Source organism: Pteropus medius, unplaced genomic scaffold, assembly GCF_902729225.1.
Source record: "Pteropus medius unplaced genomic scaffold, Ma_sr-lr_union100, whole genome shotgun sequence".
Taxonomy (NCBI): Eukaryota; Metazoa; Chordata; class Mammalia; order Chiroptera; family Pteropodidae; genus Pteropus; species Pteropus medius.
The window spans coordinates 6532620-6552743 of record NW_024342469.1 but is presented as its reverse complement, the minus strand read 5'-3'; the positions used below and the strand labels follow the sequence as shown (position 1 = coordinate 6552743).

The following is a 20124-nucleotide window of genomic DNA, read 5'->3' as shown; positions in this document are numbered from 1 at the left end:
CCAGTCAGGGCCCCAGAGCTGTAGGTCTTTTCTGGAATGGTCTAGAACAGCCAGCCAGGAAGAAGGAGTAACAAGCCGGTATTTTTGTTTTTATTTTAAAAAGTTCACAATGCTTTCCCCCACCTGTCCCAGCACTGGTTTTGGTGACACCATCCCCAACCCTCTACGAATGACAGTGACATGCCCCAGAGCAGGAGGAAGCCAAAACTTGAGGGCCACCTCTGGACCCACCACAGGGCTAAAGCCCCTCCTGTCCCAGGGCGGCTGCAGTGAGGCAGGCAGCAGGATGGAATGTGGGCGGCGGCCAGGAAGCACCTCTGCCCTCGTGGCACTGATAAGGAGCAGGAAGTAGGACAGGTGGGGTACAGGCTGTGATGGGTTACAGGCTGTGATGGGGTGGCTGCATGTCAAACACACGTGATGGGTGGGGCTGAGGGCCCCAGGAGCAGTGGTCTCCAGGCCCTTCTGTATGTGCACAGTAGGATGGGAGGGAGCTGCATCCACCTCCCACAAAAAAAAAAATGTGTATATATATGTATGGCGATATATAATATAGAGGTATATATATATACACCTGTACAGAAAATGTCTGCCACCAACCACTAACTGGTTATACTACACCAACACTAATATGACAGGGAGCCTCCCAACCCCCTCCCAAGAAGCCTGGGACTCTGTTGGCATAACGAGGAATAGGGAGGTAGAGGCCCGGCTTATTTCTTCCTTCACAGGGAAGAGAGATTCATGCCTCACCTGCCTGCATAAAATGCAGACAGGGCACCTCCAACCTCACAAAAGGTCAAAGAGGTCTCCAAAACCTCAGGGTGGGACCCAGAGCTGCTGCTTGGCAGCCTCTCTCCTTGGTGGTGAGCCAGGGAGGGAAAAACTGGGCCCATGATTGTCAGCACTCAGTGATCAGGCAGGAGAGCGCTGAGCTCCCTAGAGTTCCCGAGGCTTTCCAACTTCCAGCCCCGCCAGTCCCCCAGCAGACCTGAGAGCTACAAGCAGGAATCCCAGTGCAGCTGCAAGTCATGGCCATCAAGGAAGTCTGTGGAGAAGAGGCTGGGGGCCGAGGTGCTGAGTGGGGCCAGGCTGAGCACAGGGCCGCCTGATGACAGCTCCAGCCAGTCCATGCTGTCCAGGTGGCCTTCAGCCAGGTCCAGGCCCATGCTGCCGGGCTCAGGGGCAAAGTGCAATTCCGAGGTGTCCATGGGTGAAGGGGGGTGGTCCAGGATGGCAGAGCTGCTTAGCATCTGGCTGTGGAGGTCGTCAATGAGGGAGAGGGGCTCTGGCCCCTCATGTCCACCAGTCAGCAGGGGCAGCCCCGTGCTACTCTCCAGGAAGTCCTCCAGGCGCCCAGGTAAGGTGGGTGAGCCCGATGGAGGCGGGGCAGCCTGAGCGAGCTCAGCAGAGGGTGGGGACTGGGAGGAGAGGGGTGATCCGCAGGCTGCTGTCGAGGGGGACTTCTCTTTCCCTGGCAGGGATGGTGGCTCCTTAAAATCTGCTGAAATTTCTGCCAATCAAGAAAGTGAAGGATGTCAGAAACCCGAATAGGACCTGAAGTTGGACCCTACCTTACACTGTGTATACAAAAGTAACCCAAAATGGGTCAAAAGGCCTAAATTTAGGAGCTAAAACTACAAAAACTCTTAGAAGGAAACACGGTGAGACATCTCCATGGATCTGGTCATTTCTTGGTTATGACACCAAAGCACAGACAATGAAAGAAAAAATACCTAATCGGATACATAAAAATTTAAAACTTTTGAGCAACAAGAACACTATCCACAGAGTGAAAAAACAATCCATGGAGTGGGAGAAAATATTTGCAAATCATATGTGACAAATGATTCATACTCAGAATAAAGAACTACAACTCAACAACAAAACCCAACTGAAAAATAGGCAAAGGACTCAGAGACATTTCTCCTGGTGACAAGATACACAGATGACATAGAAACACATAAAAGAAACACGACATTAGTCACCAGAGAAATGCAAATCAAACCACAATGACATATCACTTCATACCCACTAGGATGGCTATTAAAAAAACATGAAAATAAGTGTTGGTGATGATACTGAGAAAGTGGAACCCTTGTGCACTGCTGCTATGAATGAGGTCGGTGTAGCTGCTGCGGACGCTGGCGGTCCTTCAAAAAGTTAAATGCTGAATTAGCAACAATCTCACTTCTGGGTATAGACCCAAAAGAACTGACAGCAGGGACTCACACAGATTCCTGCACACCCATGTTCGCAGCAGCTTTAAAACAGCCAAGAGGTGGAAACAACCCAAGGGCCCATCAGTGGATGAATGGATCAACACGATGTGGTACGTCCACACGATGAACGACTCGGCCACATCTTTGCCACTGTGCTAACTGAAATAAGCCAGAAATGAAAGGGCAAATACTGTCTGATTCCACTTACATGGGGTCCTAAGAGTAGTCAAAATCATGGAGACAGAAAGAAGAGGCTACCAGGGACTGGGAGGAAGGACTGGGAAGTTACCGTGTTAACGGGTAAACGAGAGTCAGTACAAGATGATGAAGTTCTAGAAAAGCAGGGTGGTGATGGCTGCACAACACTGAAAGTACTTAATGCCTCTGAGTTGTACATTTTAAAATGGCTAGAATGGCAAATCTTCTATGTAATTTAAAAAAGTTACACAGAAATCAGGCTTGTTCCCCGACCCTCTAGTCCTGTCCTCTCTCCTATTTTCCTCCCGTTCCAGCTGGACACGGTCTCACCAAACCACCAGATCCCTCAGAGGTGGCCTGTCAACCTACCCAGCTGCCACCACTGAGGCTGCTGCTGCTGGCCCCGCCGATTCGGATGCCCTCTGCTCCTGGCATCCTTGCCACTTCCTCTCTGGCCACTTCTCAGTGTCTGACCCCTTTGGGTGCAGGCAGCACCCTCAGCGCCCTCTCTCTGCCATCTGGTCAGCGCTAGCACTCGGGCTGCTCCCTCTCCACCTGTACAGTCTGTTTCCCGCGGCCTCATCTCTCCCACTCTCGGTTCCTGTCTGGACATCGGGAACCCTGGAAGCTCACAGCCAGGCCTCTCCTGAGCCCTGGACCAGCCTCTCGGCCCCAGAGCACCTCCCAGCCCAGCAGCCTCCATGCCACCTGCCCTTGTTAGAAATGCACCCCAGGTCCCACTGCAGACTCCAGCATCTGCTTCTAACATCAGAATCTGTGACCTCGAGAGTAGTGTCAGCTATCGAGCTTTCTGAGAAAATTCACCATTTTACAGTGTACAGTTCCACGGCTGAGCTCTCGCTTTACCTGCATCATCTTGCTTAAGCCGCTCCCTGCTGACATAATGAAAGCAAAGAGAACTTTCGCACACTCTGTCTTCTTGCCAACTGCCACCACTGAAATCCTCGTGCTGCCACCTGTAGCCAACCCCTCCCCTACTGCCCTCTGCCATCCCAACACTCGGGGATTCCCGACACACACTGCCCGTTTGCTCCCCTCTGCAGAGACCTCTCCAGACCGGCTGTCTCCCACACCCTCAGCCCCTCTTCATCCTGCTGAAGTAGGCACGTGCTCATGGTCCCACTATAGCACCCTGGCAGAGGTCACTGATAGCCACCAGAACTTGGTCTCCATCTTTCCTAACTTCTGTCAGCAGCCCTTGGCTTCAGGACTTCACCTTCGAGGGTGCCCTCCACCCCTGGGCCTACTGCTTAGCCTCATTTGCTTGTGCCCTGGCTCTGCCCTGTCCTCTGTTCAACCAGCCTCATGGCTCCGAAAGCCAGACTAGACAGCAGCAACCCCCCGATTTCAGCCTCCAGCCCAGACCTCACCTGGGCTGTCCACGTGATGACTTCTGTCTTGGGACATAGCTAAGCCCAACTCAGCTGCACTGATGCCTGTTCCACGTGCCCAACTACAGCTGCTAACTCAGGCTGAAACGCTTGGCGTCATCCTTGGCTGCCCTCTTGCCACATGCCCAATCCATAAAGAAATCGAACTGGCACTGTCCAACACATACCCAGACTCCAGACTTCCCCACTTTGCTGCTACCGCCCCAGCGGCTTGGCCTAGATCACTACAGCCTGGACCACTGCCTGATGCTGCTCTTCCAGCACAAACAACCAGCGCTCAGAGCTGTGTGGTAGATTCTGGCATCGTCCACAGTCAAAGCCCCTCTACCCTGCACTCGCGAGGCCTTGTCATTTGCCCCTGCCCCGCACATCCAGGCTGACCACGCCCAGCCCCGCCCACCCAACACCTTTTCCTGCTTTCCGTAAGGTCCTCTCCTCTAGGACGTAATGTGCCTATCATTCATCTCCCATGCGAAGGTGTTCGCTGTTTTGCTCACTGCTGTGTCTCAGCTATAGGGACAGTTCCTGCCAGGCAGTGGGTGCCGGGTAAAGTGGAAGTGTGTTGAGGCTCCAACTCCCCCTCCTCCCGGGGTCCCTGCCCAGGCACTGGAGGTGGTGCGCATCTCGGCTGTTGCTGCATCCAAAGTACAAGGCCTGTCTCCCATTAAGTGTTCAAGAGCCAAACAAAACCCAACGGATCAACCCACCACGGGGCTGGAGACCTATGGAGAAAGGAGACTGGACGGGTAGCTTGGGGGCCTGGGCTTTACCTCCACTCTGAATAAGAATGTCAAACAGATCATCCATCTGTTGGCTCGAGGAACCATTTTCCTGTGCAACAAAAATAGAAAAGAAATCCTGTAACAGGAGTCCCAGCTCCGGTCACAGGCCTTCTTCCCTTCTGCCCGAGCCGGCAGCCGGACCTGCAGAGCCAGCCCACTGGCCTGTGCTCGGGCTCCCGGAGCCCACATCTCCTCTGTTGGGCCGGGCGCTGGCATGCTGCCTGGAACAGCCCATTCCCCAAGGCCTCTGGGACCCCCCAAGACTGGCTCCTGCCCACCACTATCCTCTGGCTGGACTCGGGACGGAGGGGACTGTGGGAGCCCAGCCAGCAGCATAGGCAGCCACCCACCCTGGCCAGGCCTCAGTCTACCTTCTTCACCTGCTGTCTGGGTGGCTGGTTCACGGCTTCTTCATACCCAGGTGGCTCCTTCTTAAGCTGAGAACTGGGGGTCCCAAAGAGGGGCTGTGGCGGGTGCTCCAGGTCCATCTGGGCTGGTGGGCCAGGGGACGGAGAACCAGGCTGGGACAAGGGCTGAACAGGAGAACAGTGACAGAGCAGTGGTTGGCGTGAGGGAAGCAGGCTCAAGGCCCTGCACACGTGAGAAGCACAGGCGGGAGACTGGCCAGGAAAATGTGGCCGCCTATACTGGCTTTTGGTAAATTTTCATGGAAGCCACTGGGGAAGAGGAGATATGAGTTGGGGTAGGGGTGGGGGAGACCCTGACCTCTGACCCCACAGAAGGTTGGGTAGGCATGGGGTGACTGGCCACCTGGGGTTTGGTACAAGCCACGCAGGAGGGAGGGAGGGGCTCTGGGCTGATTTCCCCTCTCCTCCCTTCTGCCTGAGGCTGCTCAGGGTCCTTGTCCCCCATCCTGAGGTGCCTCTTGTCACTGTCCCCTCCACCCTGGAGTTCTACAGGGCTTAGAGGCCACACAAAGCCTAAAACTGCCTCACCTTTGGACCAGGCTGGGTGGAGGGTCTGGGCTGTGAAGGCGGCAGCAGCAGAGAGCCAGCTGCCGATGACACCTTGGTGTGGGACAGCTGGCCTCTCTGAGGGGGGAGAGAGGAGTGGAGCTCAAACCAGACTCAGCCCAGGCCAGAAAGCTGAGCCCACAGCCTCTTCCTCGGAAGGGGGCGACCCTGACCCTTGCCCAGGGCCCCACTACGCCCAGGAAGCAGAGGGAGGGGGCCCGGCCTGGGTGGGGCTGCCCAGGAGCCCTCTGCCAGGGAACAGAAATGTGCTGATAACAACGGCCAGAGAGGTGGGCAGTATCTACCACCACCCTCATGACTATGGGTTGTAAGCAGGTACCTTAACCTTCCCAGGCCTTACTACCCTCCTGGGTGACATGAGGATAGCAAGCCCTCATTTCAGAGGGTTGAAGATTAAAGGAAGCAAGCCTAGCATGCCCAGCCATGGGGGCACCTGGTCAACGGGGCTGTCATTAGAAGTATCTTCACACCCTCCTGTGGCCCCTGCCCCTCCCACACCCAGGTACCTGCTGGGGGCTCCCACTGGCCAGGCCAGGGCTGTCTGCATTCTTATTGGTCATTGTGAGAACAAGGTGGGTCCCTGTGGAGTCAGTGATGAGGGTGGGAGGTGCGACCCCCTTGACGAGGCTGGGGCCCTGTGGGCCCAGAAGCAGCTGGGGCGTGGCGGCCGGCTCCGACTCTGGCAGCACGGCTTCCTGCTTCACCACCACGGCCGGGGGTGCCAGGGCACAAGCATCCACGTGGTGGGCGCTGGGGGCCGCCAGGCTGGGGCTGAAGGGGTGAGTGGGGCCCGGGGGCTGCGGGCTCAGCTGGCAGCTGGAGAAGCCATTCTCCTGCTTCACCGGGATGCCGAGGGGAGCAGGGGTCGGGGAGGGGGCCGGGGCCGGCGCAGGCTGCTGGGCCCGCTTCTCCTGCTCCAGCTGCAGCCTGAGCCACTCCACCAGCTGCTGCTTCTGCCGGAGCATGCGGGTCAGCTCCTCGATCTGCTTGTCCTTTTCCTGCAGCATCTGGTCCTTGTCACGCCCCTCCAACTCTACCCGCACCCCAGGGCTCAGGCAGCAGGTCCCAGCCCGGGGGCCCTCCTCCTTCACAAGGATCTGCAATGGCGAGGCCTGCAGGGTGAGCTGGGTCAGTGGCGATGTCACCATCTCACCAAAGGTGTCCCCAGGTGTGGAGTTCTCATCGCCTGTGCTAAGGAGTGAACGCTCTGAGGGGGTGGGGGAGACGGGGGGTGTGGAGCCCGTGCTGCCAAATTTCACCACTCCGTTGCTGGTCACCGTAGCCACTACCACCTCGGCTGGGGCCAGGCCTGCCGCCACCAGGGCAGGCCCTGTGCTTAGGCGGGCCGCCGGGAAGGCTACCACCACCTCACCAGTCTTGGGCAGGAGAGAGGTGGCGGCAGGGGTCTTGGGGGCTCCCGGGGCAGAGCTGACTTGTTCTTGGTAGGCGCGCAGGCGCTCAATCAAGTCTGTCTTGGTGCCCGAGACGGGCAACGCCCGCAACTTCAGCTCCTGCTTCAGCTCTGCCACCTGCAAGGGGTGCAGAGTCAGCGCAGCGGGGGACAAAGGGAACTGGGTCCGGGCGGGAGGGCAGTCGGAGGAGGTCGGGAGGGACAAGCTTCCTGTCCGTTAGGCCTCATCTCTTGGGCCCCACTGGCAACTTCATATACATCAACCCTCCAACATCCCCATAGCCCTGGAGGGCGAGTCACGTGTCCTCCAGGCCCAGCCTCAACCCGTTCCTCGGGATGATTAAAATGCTCCAGGAGCCTGATTAAAATGCTCCCTGCACCTGTGTCTGGGCACGACATCCCCTCAGCTGTCCCCAGCCCTAGCATGGTACCTGGTGCTCACTAAATACTTAATTGAACTAAGTGGATATTACAACTAGTGAGCAACAGAGTCAGGAGTTACATCCAGGTCTGACGGACTCAAGCCTGAGCCTGAATGCCCTGGTGAGGGCTGAGTCTTGCTGGGTCAGGCATGGCTCAGGAGGGGTCAGGTACGCCTGGCTCAGACAACAAACTCCTGAGGGGGAATTTGGTCCACTGCATCTTCTGATCAGGGCAGAGAAAAGAAGCCGGGCCCCAAGCAGGACCCGCCCCGCCAAGGCCCTACTCAGCACTTGCCCAGCAGACTGGGAGGGGTGTCCAGTGACACAGTGCGGGTGCTGAACAGGAAAGACCTGAAGCTGAATCCTGGCTCTACCACTGGCCAGACCCCTACTCGAGATGCCTCCGCTAGCCAATCCTTAAGCCGCGGGGACACTCATTTCTCACAAAAGCAGCGAAAGAGGTAGAGGGGCTTTGTAAGCCCCAAGGGCCTAGACAGATGCTGGCTGATGACATTAATGATGATAACCACAACGACCAGACTGATGTCCGAGATGACCAGGCCCTGACAGGTCCCAAGTGCTTCTGCTGGAGACCAGAATCTGGAACTCTGTTCTGCCTTCTATGACCGTGGGTTCTGGGCCGGCTGCTTTCCCTAAAAACGAGCACCTCGGGGAGATGACCTACCTTCATGTCATCCAGGTTGGCAGGCAGGGCTCCTGGCTTGCCAGCTAGTGAGGTGCTGTTCTGACGTGCCAGCCCACTGGGCCCAGGGGCGCCTGAGCTGGAGCTGGTACTGGTAGTGGAGAGGCTGCGCATTGGGGCGGGCCCACTACTTCCTAGGGCCTCACCTGCTGGCCTGAGAAGAAAAGGCAAAAAATGAGCACCCATCGAGGCTCCCCATCGAACTCTGCAGGGCTGGGTAGAGACGGGCATGGGACAAAGGGAACTGGGTCCTGGGGACCACTCTTGCAGGATCCTGACCAAAGGGTCCTTGCAGGTTTGGGTTCACCCACCCGGACCTGGCCTCTGCCTGTCTTGGGGCGCCTACAGATGGGATGGGTGGGACGATGCCGAGGCGGGTCCCTACTTTGGCGGGGCAGGCAGGATGGTCTGGTAGTTATAGTGCTGCTGCTGCTGCTGGTTGAGGATCTGGAGCTGGAGAAAGAGCTGCTGCTGCTGCAGGATCCGGGCGTAGGAGGAGTCCAGGGGTGGCGCCCCCTTGTCCTGTTTTTGGTCCGGGGGGATGTACTGGTGGTACTTGAGCTTCTTCACCTTTGGCTTCAGCTCCTTGGCTTTCTTGCTGCGCTGTGACTTCTCACTGGCAGACTTGGGTTGGCTTTGCTGAGGGCGCAGGAGACAGAAGGTGCCGTCAAGGAGGCAGTGTGGGCTTCTCAGAGTGAGGTCCCCACAGGAAAGGCTGGTGTCCCTTCCACGAGAGAGTGGATTCTGAGGAGGCACCTTGCACAGTGCTACTCTCCCCCTACTGGACTGCAACCCCTCCAAAAGCAGAGGCCTCGTCAGTGCCCAGAAGCATCCGAAGCAGGGGGCAAGGGCTGACAGAGGGTGGAGAGAAAACCAACCAAATGTAGATGTCACTGTCACCCGAGCAAAGAGCGAACATGACAGGAAGAGAAATACAGCTGGATTTTGGAGCTCGTGCCATCCATATCAGGTACTTTATAAAGACTATGTCACACAGACCTACAGGATTCCTGCCTGAGCAGGAAAGAGCATGTCTACTTGAAAATCAAGAAACAGGCTCAAAGAAGTCACTTGCCCAAGGTCGCAGAGTGGCCTTGATCTCATTGTGTGAAAAAGCTGGGACCCAAGCCCAGGACTCCAAAAGCTCTTGTTCCTTCACTAAATGGACCTCCAAAGACCCCCAGCTGGCACACAGGGAGACCTCCCACTGGGCCTCAAGCATCAATGAGGACCACAGACCATGAAGGGCCCTGTCTGTGGGGCAGGCAGCGGGGGCTGGACAAGGACAAGGGTCAGCAAGGGAGTGCCAGGCAAAGAGGTGGAGAGCCTAGACATTTCTAAGAAGAGAATGCCAAACAGAAGGCTGGAGACTTGATGCGGGATCAGCTGAGGTCTGATGCAAAGGTCTGCACAGAGGTGACAGACTAGAGGAAGACTGGACAGCAGAAGCATGTGGCAGGCGAGCGGTTCAAAGGTTTCCAGTTTCAAGCTCTGGCCCCGCTGACGACGGCAGTCCCGTCGTGGAAGTCAGGAAATGGTTCTGGTTTTGCTAGGGAGCACGGGAAGAGGGAGAAGGCACGAGGCTGCGGAGCGGAGCTGGCAGGGCACCCAAGTGCATGGGGACGGACCCGCGGAGGGAACGCAGGCAAGGCTGTGGAGCACGGAGCTGTGAGGGAGGACGGGGGCAAGGGCTGGGCCTGGGGAGCACCCCACTGAGGCAGGAGGAGGAGCCAGGGGATGAGCAGCCACAAAGGAAGGCGAGGGAAAGCAAGAGAAAGGGGCGGGACCCAAGAGGGCCTGGAGTTAGACCCGTGAGGAGGGTTCTCTGGCAGGGCTGGGGAGCCAGCCCGCAGGCTGAGGCACTGCAGAGAAGAGGAAGTGCAGACAGGTAGATACACGCTATCCTCTCGAGTGCTAGGGGTCAGAGAAAGGCGCTGCTCACCTGACGAGCAGTTTTGAGGGAGGAACTGTGGGGGAAAACCTTTGACATCTGTGGCCTCAGGAATAGACTACAGAGGTGAGAGGTGCCGGATGACAGAGTAGACCAGAGCCAACAGGCAACTCTGGAGCGCCAGGGACCAGGCAGGGGGCACTGGCTGCTTCCCCTGGGACGGGGACAACCTACAAAACTTCCTGTGAGCCATGGGGCTTCACAGAGACCACGCGCACGGGGCCGGCCTGGCGGCGGGGGCCCCACACAGGAGGGCAGCAGCGGAGGCACGGCGGGGACTCAGGCTACAGGAGAGAACAAGAAGCTGGCCAGCTCCCCGCTGTGAGCGACAGGAGAGGCCCAGGAGCAGACTCTGTGCAGGGGGCTGAAGACCAGCGAGGGAAGCGCGTGGGCGGCGGCGGGAGGTGGGGGGTGGGGAGGAGAAGGGGACCGCCAGCAGGAGCACAGGCCAAGGTCCTGGGGACCCTGGAGGCAGGGAGGACTGGTGGTGCCCGGCACAGTGTCCCCCACACAAGGTCCCCAGTAGGCATCTTGGGGGGCTGATGGTAAACCCATGGCTGCTTCAGGCAGTTCAGATCAGGCCTCGGAAAATAAAAACAGATGGTCGACACTGGCAGCTGCGAGGCCTCAGGCCTGCACTTTACTTCCCAGTTTCGTCCCTTGTGGAACGGGGTTCTCTACTGCTTCATGAGGCTGTCGGTGACCCAGAAGGGACGGGTGAGCATGCTTCCACGGGAAAGGCAGGAGCAAGAGCCTGGCACACCGTGCTCAGCAAATGGTGGCTATGACTGTGACAGCCAGTGTCCTTGCAGAGAACAGGAAGCACCCCATATTACCTCAGTGACCTTTACTGGGCCTGGACCAGGGGGGGAAAACATGCAGCCCCATCCCCTGAAGCTGTCCCTACACTGGAATGAAGTCACAGCAGGGCTCAGGGGACATGGGGAGGAAGGACAGTTGGCTGGAAAACGGTACCTTGATGAGCGTGGGGGTGGGCTTGGCGGTGGGGGCTGCGGTTCCGTTGCTGAGGCTGGGAGGCAGAGGAGGCTGCTCTGCCAGGAAGAGCGTTTCTCCAGAATCTGCGCCCGCTGGGAGCTGAGACACAACCTGAAAGAGAAGGGGGAAGTTAGGACACCCTCCCTTTCTGGCTGTTCCAGAGGGCGTGGCCATCTCTAGGTGGCAGTGCATCCCTGCCCTGCCCTGCCTGGAAGTGGGTGTCCTCGGACACCATCACTGTCAGGGGGCCAATGATGGGCAAAGACCAGGGGGATGAGAAGAGCGGCCCCCAGGGGTGGCAGGGGGAGTAGGGAAGTAGAAAAGCAAGTGACACAGGACAAGCACGCTGTTCTGCATGAGTGGACATGGGGTGGGCCAGGGAGGCTTGAATCTGACCGCAGGTAGCCAGTGTCTTCCACCTGCGACCACTGACTGGATGAGGCTGGCTGGGATGGGGGTCCACTGCCAACATCTCCCTTCCCTCCCCACCACCAGGACTCAGCCAGCCAGCTCCTGAGCGACCAGGGCAAGCCCCCCCCAATTCCCCATCCTGCCTGGCCCAAGCGGGGGACCTCACTCTGTGTACCTCCGGCAAGTCTGGGGCCCTTGGGAGCAGGGGAAGCATGCAGAGCGGGCCAGCTCACCTGAGTGGGGGATACTGAGGTGGCACTGGACAGTGGCTCACTGACTCGGGCTTCCAGTGGTGACGGCACTGAGCCCTGGGACTCATGGCTGGCAGGCTGCTCAGGGGATAAGGCATCGCTGCTGTCCTCGTCAAAGGAAGAGCTGTCGGCTACTTTCGGGTAATTCACCTGGCCCACTGAAAGCCAAAGCCGGCGTAAGACTCCACCTCCAGCCCCAGCGAAGGGGAAGAGGGACCCTCCCTGCTCACCAGCCAGAGGCTGTCGGGGAAGGTGCCCTCGGCCCCCACGCCCCAGCCCAGGGAGGAGACAGGAGAAGGAAGACCAACCAGTCTGCCTTCTGGATCCGAAAGAGCTCCAGGAAAGCTCCTCATCGTGACCCCAAAACAAAGGCTGAGAAGAGCGCTACGTGGCCGTCAAATGCTCCCCTGGGCAAGGAAAGGCCTGACCTTTAACCTCTTGCTTCTAACTCTACATTCAGTCTTCAAAGTCAGATCCTCCCCTTCTTCCCTCCAGCCTGCTGCCTTCTCCACCTTAGTTTCCTTACTGCTAAAAGTACTTAATTTCCATCCTATGGCTACATAAAACTCTATTCTTCCCCCGGAAGCTTGTGGGCCCTGCAGTGACGGCTCTGAGCCTGCGAAGAGGGACCTAAGAAGTACAGGTCACAGCCTCGAGAGTGCAGCACCTCCCCAGGGCTGCATGAATTCTCCAAAGGCCAGGAACAGGCTCTGAAGCCTCTCAGAAAGCAGACGCCTGCCTGCACAGGTGAAACAGGACCACTGGAAGTAAGGTGACCTCCACTTAGCAGCCGGTGACTCCCAGAGATACAAGGCCACCAGGAGAAAACCATCCTGCTGGCTGTAACTGTCCTGCCCCTCCCTGGGCCAGGATGGCCAAGAGTGCAGGGGCTCCTGGGGCTGGCGGGGGCTGAGAGGCAGGGTCCCGGTATGGAGAACCCAAGATACAGAGAGGACCATAACAGGGCCAAGTGGAGTATTTTGAAAGATCTATGTCACAACCACCGCGTCGACGCTGTCAGGGGAAGAGGCTCTGCACCGGCCTGCTGTCCACACAGGAGGGACTGAGGCAGCGGTCACACTTGGGGAAATCTGCTGTGTTGGGAAGACCACAGAAAAGGAACAAGAACACGCCAGTAACTCTCTGAGCAGACTCTTCCCCTCCAGGGCCGTGACCCGAGGCTCTCTCCCCGCTGGGACCTGGGAAAGAAGCCCCTGAGCTTGTCCCTCCACTAGCCAACTGGTGATGGAGCAGAGTGTCCATCGCCGGCTGGCTCACACCTCCCTCAGGTGTCCTCGCACGGGCACGCATGGAGTGCACAGAGGGGACAGAACTCGCTGACCACCATGTACTTGATGCCAATTATGCATCTAGATTTTCTCCCACGATCTCTTACTCCCACGAGGGGTCCTGCTATGGGACAACAGCCCCACAATGGAACCAGGATGCAGGAGCTGCACGCCATACTAAAGAGGCCCAAGGACCAGTGCAGGCCAAGGTCACCAGGAGTCTGTTTCTCTCTGTTGTGGCCAGATGTAGGCCAGGTGCAGGATGTGGAGGTACAGAGACACAGTCCCGGCCCCTGGGAGTTTATGGTCCAGCCACCTCGGAGCACAGTAAATGCTCTGCCAGAGGGGAACGTGGATGCAGAGGGTGCGCTGAGGAGGGGCTCAGGGAAGACTTCCTGGAGGAGAGGGCTTTGCCATGAATCTTACAGACCAAGCTGGAGGAAAGGATGCGAGTGTGTGCAAGCGACTGTGGGAGATAAGGTGGCCTGGAAAGCCTCCTCCACGCCCCGCTTCTCAGCTTCCTCCTCCTAAATCGAACCTCCACCTCAGCCCAAGTTCGACTCCTTCCTCCTCCTCCCCTCCCGTCACCTCACCCCCGCCCCCACGCCTTCCTCCAGCCCATAAGCCTGCTCCTTCCTCCCAGCCTAAAATTCCTAACCCACCGCCGCCCTCCCTTTGCCTTCTCCACTCACCTCCTGAACAAATGGACATCTGCTGTCACCACCTCCCTGCCTCCTACTCGCCCCTCAGTCCGCATGATCTACCTGTCGCTGGCACATGCTTCTTTCTCTCATGTCACCAGGGATTACCCTCATTGCCAAACCAAACTACTCCCAGTCATCGCACAAGCCATGTGCCTCCAGGCCACTGTGCCTGCTGTCCCCTATGCCTGGAATGTCCTTCCGTACTTCTCCATATGGCAAACTAATTCAACCTTCAGGTTGACCCCAAATGTGCCATGTCACCAATGGTACTTCCCCAGCCCCTGCCGCCATCTCCATCCCTGAGTGAAGCCTGTCTCGGCCGAGCTGCCACTGCACTTGACACCTCCCTCCCCATTATTCTACGTCGTCCACTATGGCAACAGTCAGCTGATCTGTAATGAACGTTAGTGCTAACAGCAGCAGTCCTCTGTGAGTCTTCCCAGGCACCGAGGACAGAGCTGGGCCCTTTGTCCAGCAAGTTAGGTGATTCAGCCATGATTCACAGGGCCATGGCCTTTCTGCCACACAGTGCTGGCATCTGCTCAGGAGCCAGACTCAGAAATCACCTGTTTACACATCAGTCTTCACCTGTCAGATTGAATTCTTTGAGGGCAGCATCAGTTTGTTCATCTCTGTGACAGGATGTCACACAGGGCCTGGCATATTGCCAACTCTCGGCAAACATTTATTAGATTTTGGCTGGCTGAAGAGTCCAGAACCAAACTTGGCCCAAACACTGGCCTGTAACTAGGGCCTGTTGGGAATCTGGTGCGGATCTGGGCAGGAAAACACTGAGATGAGGTAGGATGAATGCCAGGGCGAAGCGGGGAATTAAAGGGCCATCGGGGGCCACTGGTGAGCCAGGCGCCGGCACGGTGGCTGCTTTTCACATTGCTGCACTGCTGTGTGCAGGGCAGGTGAAGCCCTAAAACCCAGTCTCCTCTGACCAAGGGCTCCGGGCCCAACTTGCCACGCTTGGCGGTCTGCTCCTGTGGTTCCCTTTCCGTGCCCTGCCCAAAGATTTAACTCATACGGTGGGAGCAATCGAGCCTTGTTTCCCTGAAGGCACAGCTACCTCCTGAGGACAGTGATGCATGGCCCTGCTGGGGCTCAGGCCTTGGGCCCACTGCAGCAAAGGGGACATGTCTACACCAACAATTACCAAAGTCTAAGGGAAGTGCGTCCGTACACCTGACCAGGGCACGGGAGGCCGTGCACGTCCTGGACCGGCCCGCCCCCACCTCCTGTCGTCACACCTCTTCCAGCTCCAGAGCCACACAGCTCTCTCCTCTGTATGCGCTGTAGCTCCAACCTCGGCTGTCACGTCCTCTGAAACTGCGCTGTCAGTGCCGGGTTAGGGGTCCCTCTCTCTGTGGCCCCTCCAACACGGCTCTGGCCTCTGTCCCACGGCTGCCCAGTTACCTGCCTATATTCGCCCCTAGACGTGAGCTCCCTAAGAATGAGGGGCTTGGGTCTGCCTTGTGGGGCTATGGTCCCAGCACCTAGCACACTGATTGGATCAGTCATATTTGGAGAGTGAAGTATCTGTGGAAAGTGTCAGATTCAAAAAGAGATTTCGCTAAGAAGAAGAAACAGTAAGGTACAGGTTTCTAATTTCTGGCATCTCCGCACGTTCACACAAATCAACCCTGACGTCTACCTACCCTGTGATAGAAGAATAAGCCCCCGAGTTTCCAGAGATGAAAGTGGACAAAGGTCTTGCTCTTTAGTTATTCTGGCACGGGCTGATCCCTGTGGCCACTGGCACTGTCCCAGGCTGATATGACCTGTTTGCCAGGCTCTTGCCCTGCACCCCTCCCTCTGCATCCAGCCTGCAAGTCTCCTCACCGATGATGGCTTCTTTCAGGCTGGACTCCACAGGCAGGATGTTCTTCTCCACCAGCTCCATGGGGCCGGGCCTCTGTGCAATCTTCTCATTGAGGTCATCGGCCAGTCTGGCTCTCTTCAACTTCAACTGCTTGGCCTGGAGGGAAGGCTCAGCCGAGGTCTCTGCCCGTGGGAGAGAATGGAGTGCAGGAAGATGTAGGAATGGGCCTGGGTCAGCCCTGGGGAGTCCAGGGCAGCTCCCCTTCCCTCTGGGGAAGGAGCAGAGACCATCAGAAAGCAAAGCGCATCCCAGGCAGAGAAAGGTGGCCTGGCTTAATGTTTTACAAGGGCAGAAGAAGGGGCCTCCACTGTGGGCCTTGTGTAGTCACACACGACAGTGGCCACCACACTCGGCTGGCCCAAAGGACTGTCTGAGGTGGAGCTAAAGAGCTGAAAGCAGCAGACCACAGAGCAGTCTACTCTCCCTCGAGCTCGCTGTGTCAGGGGGCAATCTGTCTCCCTGCTCTGGGCCTCAGTGTCTTTGTCTGTAAAACGTGGGGTTCAGACCAGGAAAGTTCTCTTCCAACCTCAAAGGTGGTTCAAAATCAAACAGTGTGAACAGATTCATACTGCTTCCAGCAGTCAAAACCTCTTCTTCATCAGACTGAGGAAAGCAGCATGTGCGGGGGCCAGGCGGAGAACGTCTGTGAGCTTACTTGCGTATCACAGGTGTTCAAATAAATGCTGAGTGAGTGAGTGAAAAAGAGAAAGCAAATGCATTCTTAAACAATTCTGGAGGAAACGATTTTATATCAGAGGATGATGAGATCCAGGGCCACCACGTGGCCACAGGAGAAAAGCGTTAATAAGCAAACCCAGCAGCATGTGATTGTGCTTCTTTGGGAATTCCCAAAAGCCAGTGGTGGTGACCACAGCACTGCTGCTTTACTGCGGTAAGGCTCTGGCTGACCCACTGCCACCCAAACGGCAGTGATGACAGAGAAGAAGAAATGTGGGTGGTGACGCGGTGAACGCACAGAGCAAGGCCTGAAGGTCAAAAAACGTCTCCATTCTAACACACCTTCCAAAATGTGCATCCTGACCAGCTCCGCTCTCTCTGGCCGGGAACGAATCTTCCGTTTCAGATAGTCCTCTGTCTGTCGAAAAAAAAATAACAAAAAACAAGCAGCTCTCAAGTCCAGGTCACAAGTTTATGGCATGGATGGGACCAGAAAAGCAGCTGTGCCTGCTGGTCACCTCTGAACCCCCCCATGATCTCAGCTTGGAGCCTGCAGGGTTCCGAGGCAAGGGGAGGCTGCATTCACTTCCACCTGTACCTGCCAAGGGCACCAGCCGTCTGTCAAGACCACTGTCACTCTGAGGTTGGACTATTAATATGTTTTCTAAAAATCTATTAGTTTTACGATCATAAAAATAATATATGCTCATCAAAGAAAATCTGAAACATTACAAAGTAAAAAAACAATAAAAAATTTTCAATCATTCACTGTTAGCATTTTGGGATATTTGTTTCTAATCATTCTTCCATGCAGAAGATGAATTTAATTTTGCAGAGTTGTAATCATACCGAATATAATTTTATATTGTTTCAAACATTTTGCTATGATCTCATGAGCATTTTCTATTCAGTTTGAGCAACTGCCAAATTTTGATACTAATTTTGATATGTGGTGTCATAGCTCTAGTTCCTTAGAGTCTAATGTCCTCATTTCTGCATTTCTGAGACTCCAGGCAAACTAAACCATTTCCTCAGAAGTGGGTGTCCCAGAGACACCCACTGCCTGGCTCTCATGTTATCACGTATATGTGACTCCAGATCTGTCTGACTCCAGAATCTGTGCTCTTAACCTTTGCACCAGAATTTTTCAAACCACAGGTTAAGGCCATTAGCTGTTCAAGAGCAGCACAGGGTAGGATAGCACAAAGCAAGTGAGGACAAGGTAACGCAGGATAGGGTAGGATACAGTAGAAATAGAAAAAAAAATACAGAGCATGCCACATGTAGTAAAGGTAGAGACCTGGCCCTGCGCTGCCCTGGCTCTTGCCTGCTGCCTGGGCTCCGACCATGCAGCCTGTGCCAGCCTTGGGTGGTACTGAGCTCTCCAGGAGATGGTTTAAAATGGCTGTGGCCTCTGGGTCTATCAGCCCAAATGCAGTGGACAGAAGAACTGCCCTGGCTGCTGAAGATGGTAGAACAGGTGTTAGACACCGCAGGTCTTCACGGACATCGGAGGGAGGTGTATTTTCTAAGTCATCTGAAGTTCTGAGCAGTGGCCAAGGCCAAGACAGAATACAGTACTGATTAAGAAAATACCTGAAGTCCACAGACCAAGGTTTTAGTCCCAGCTTTGCTCCTTACTAGCTGGACAAGTTAGTTAACCTCTCTTAGCTACAGTTATAAAAAGAAGATAGCAATATCTACTTCATAAAAGCCAGTGTGAGTATAAACAAAAAAAATGATACAATTTCACATATAAAAGTGCTCAATAACACAGCACTCCTAACTGGTTGACATCTACTCCAGAAGCAGTCCAGAAAACGGTGCCAAGCCTTACAAGTGGGCTGGGCGCTGGCAGGGGCCTTCCTTTCCTCCCCCACTGAATTCTCCAACACTCGCAGCACTAACAGCACGGTTACTGCCTTGGTTCCCGCTACCCGTGACTGCATTCTTCCCATTCGCTTTAGGAATTAATCATGATTTTCCTTAGAACGTTAAAAAAAATTAAAAGACAGTAACAAAAGTTTTGGAGGTAAATATTCCAGACTCCGAAAGACCCGTAGGTCTTAGGGTTCATGGCCTGTGGCCCTCCCTTTGGGGAGGTTCTCTTCCCTTGTCCTTCACACTAAAGACCAAAGTGGAGGGGGTGGGAGGGGGAAGCATGTTTTGGTGACTTCCTCATCTCCGCCCACAATGGGCGACAGAATATCCCCAAGGGAACTGAAACCGAGGGGGACAGGCAGCAAGCCAGGTGCTACAGCATGAACCTGGGGTCGGAGGGGGGCCCGGCTTCTGCTCCCACTGCCTCGAGCGGACACATGGAGCCTGGTGAGGATGCCATCTGCTCGGCACGCCCATCCTGGGGGGCTGTGGCAGTGCAACCACCGACATGGAGGGGCCACTCGGCAAGCTTTTCCATGGCTGGTATTCATGTCCTAACAGCCACAAAAGGTTAAGTGAAATTAAAGATGGGAAAGTACTAAGTCTCCAAAGCAAGAGGAGGGAGGACCGGTGATCATTCCATTCATACCCTTACATGCAATGAAGGAGAAAACTCATTCTGATCACATTCCTTAGCGTCCTGTTGGGAGATGGCTGGGTGTGGGGATGAAGCAGAAAAGGCAGAGCTTTCTATCTGGAACTGTGAGGCTAAGGCCGGCCCTGGAGGCACGCTGGGCTGGAAGGAACATGACCAGCAATGCAAGGGGCTCTGACAGTGTTCTCTGGAGGTCCCTGAGAAAAACATGGTGCCTTACCCTGGCCCGCTCCAAGCTCCTTCTCTGTTCATGAAATGCAGCTGGACTTTTCAAAGCTGTTGGAAGAACAGTCATAAAAGCATTAGTTTATTAGTGAAGTGTCATGTCTACTGCTACAATTTACCATGGAGAAGGCATCTTAATTTTAGTAGTGCTATTGATAACACTATGATTCACTGAAATACTTTTTTAATTTCCCCATCACAATATTACCCCATTGAAATAATTTTGCTTACTTTGTTCCTAACAGGAGGAGTCACTGCCCTAAGCTTGGGCCCTATAAAGTGTACCCATGGAATATAACTTTAAAAAATATCCTGGACTCTTTCACTGGACTGTTAGCCACACAGTCCTCATTGATCCATCAGCCCTCCAAGAACAGCCACTGGGCCTCATCTTACGCTCGGGGAGACAGGGACACAGGAACATTGCATGTTGGGGCCGCCTGACTTCTTGAGTCTCATAAGGAATCACAAAGTGATCAAACTGTTTGAATAGGACAATTAAACCAAAAAGACATGTCCACTTGGGTGCCACTTCCTTCTTCACTTCAGCTGATATTAATAGTGTTGCTAAAATTAACTTGAATTTCATTCTAAGGACTAAAGGAACTTCACAGTGATTGTGTATGTTTGACCCTGGTGCACACACAAGAAGGGCTCACTCGCTGTAGCCCCTGTCAAGACCTCAGCTCTACACTGGACCACCACTGCCGGGACCAGAGCTCTCGATTCAGCCGACAATGCTCACAGTGAGGAAGACCGAAACAGGACCCTCTACCAGCGTAGCGCCGTGAAGAGAATTCTGTGTCAAAAACTCGGCTACAGGGGCAAATGATGAGTTGGGACTCCCAGAGGATAAGAGGGGAAGAGGCCTGACTCGCTTCAAGAAAAGCAGGGCAATAAGAGATATTTACAAGACAGTGGTCAGTTTCACTTCTGCTGCCCTAGAATTTCAGAACAGCTGTGAAACTGTGTGAGGAGATAATTTCTGCTAGGCTGCTGGCTGTGGTAGGCGCGCGGGGTAAGAAGGTGCTAAAAGTAGCAGGCGTGCAG

The 20124-nt window shown here is 55.5% G+C and overlaps 1 protein-coding gene across 13 annotated transcripts in view; it reads right to left on the bottom strand.

Moving 5' to 3' along the window:
- Window positions 1–68: 68 nt before the first annotated feature.
- The window catches only part of MRTFA (myocardin related transcription factor A), a 170927-nt gene continuing 150871 nt past the window's right edge, over window positions 69–20124 (bottom strand). For 10 of the 13 annotated variants that reach the window (XM_039863383.1, XM_039863381.1, XM_039863385.1 and 7 more), the window contains 12 exons: window positions 19070–19125; window positions 16656–16731; window positions 15596–15757; window positions 11737–11912; window positions 11072–11203; window positions 8531–8784; window positions 8128–8299; window positions 6116–7138; window positions 5571–5666; window positions 4986–5147; window positions 4603–4663; window positions 69–1513 (listed from right to left, as the gene is read on the bottom strand). In XM_039863383.1, the coding sequence (XP_039719317.1) occupies window positions 999–1513; window positions 4603–4663; window positions 4986–5147; window positions 5571–5666; window positions 6116–7138; window positions 8128–8299; window positions 8531–8784; window positions 11072–11203; window positions 11737–11912; window positions 15596–15757; window positions 16656–16731; window positions 19070–19125 (2885 nt within the window). In that variant the 3' untranslated portion in view covers window positions 69–998. The remainder of the gene's footprint in view (window positions 1514–4602; window positions 4664–4985; window positions 5148–5570; window positions 5667–6115; window positions 7139–8127; window positions 8300–8530; window positions 8785–11071; window positions 11204–11736; window positions 11913–15595; window positions 15758–16655; window positions 16732–19069; window positions 19126–20124) is intronic. The other 3 variants (XM_039863376.1, XM_039863378.1, XM_039863379.1) reach the window with 3 other exon arrangements.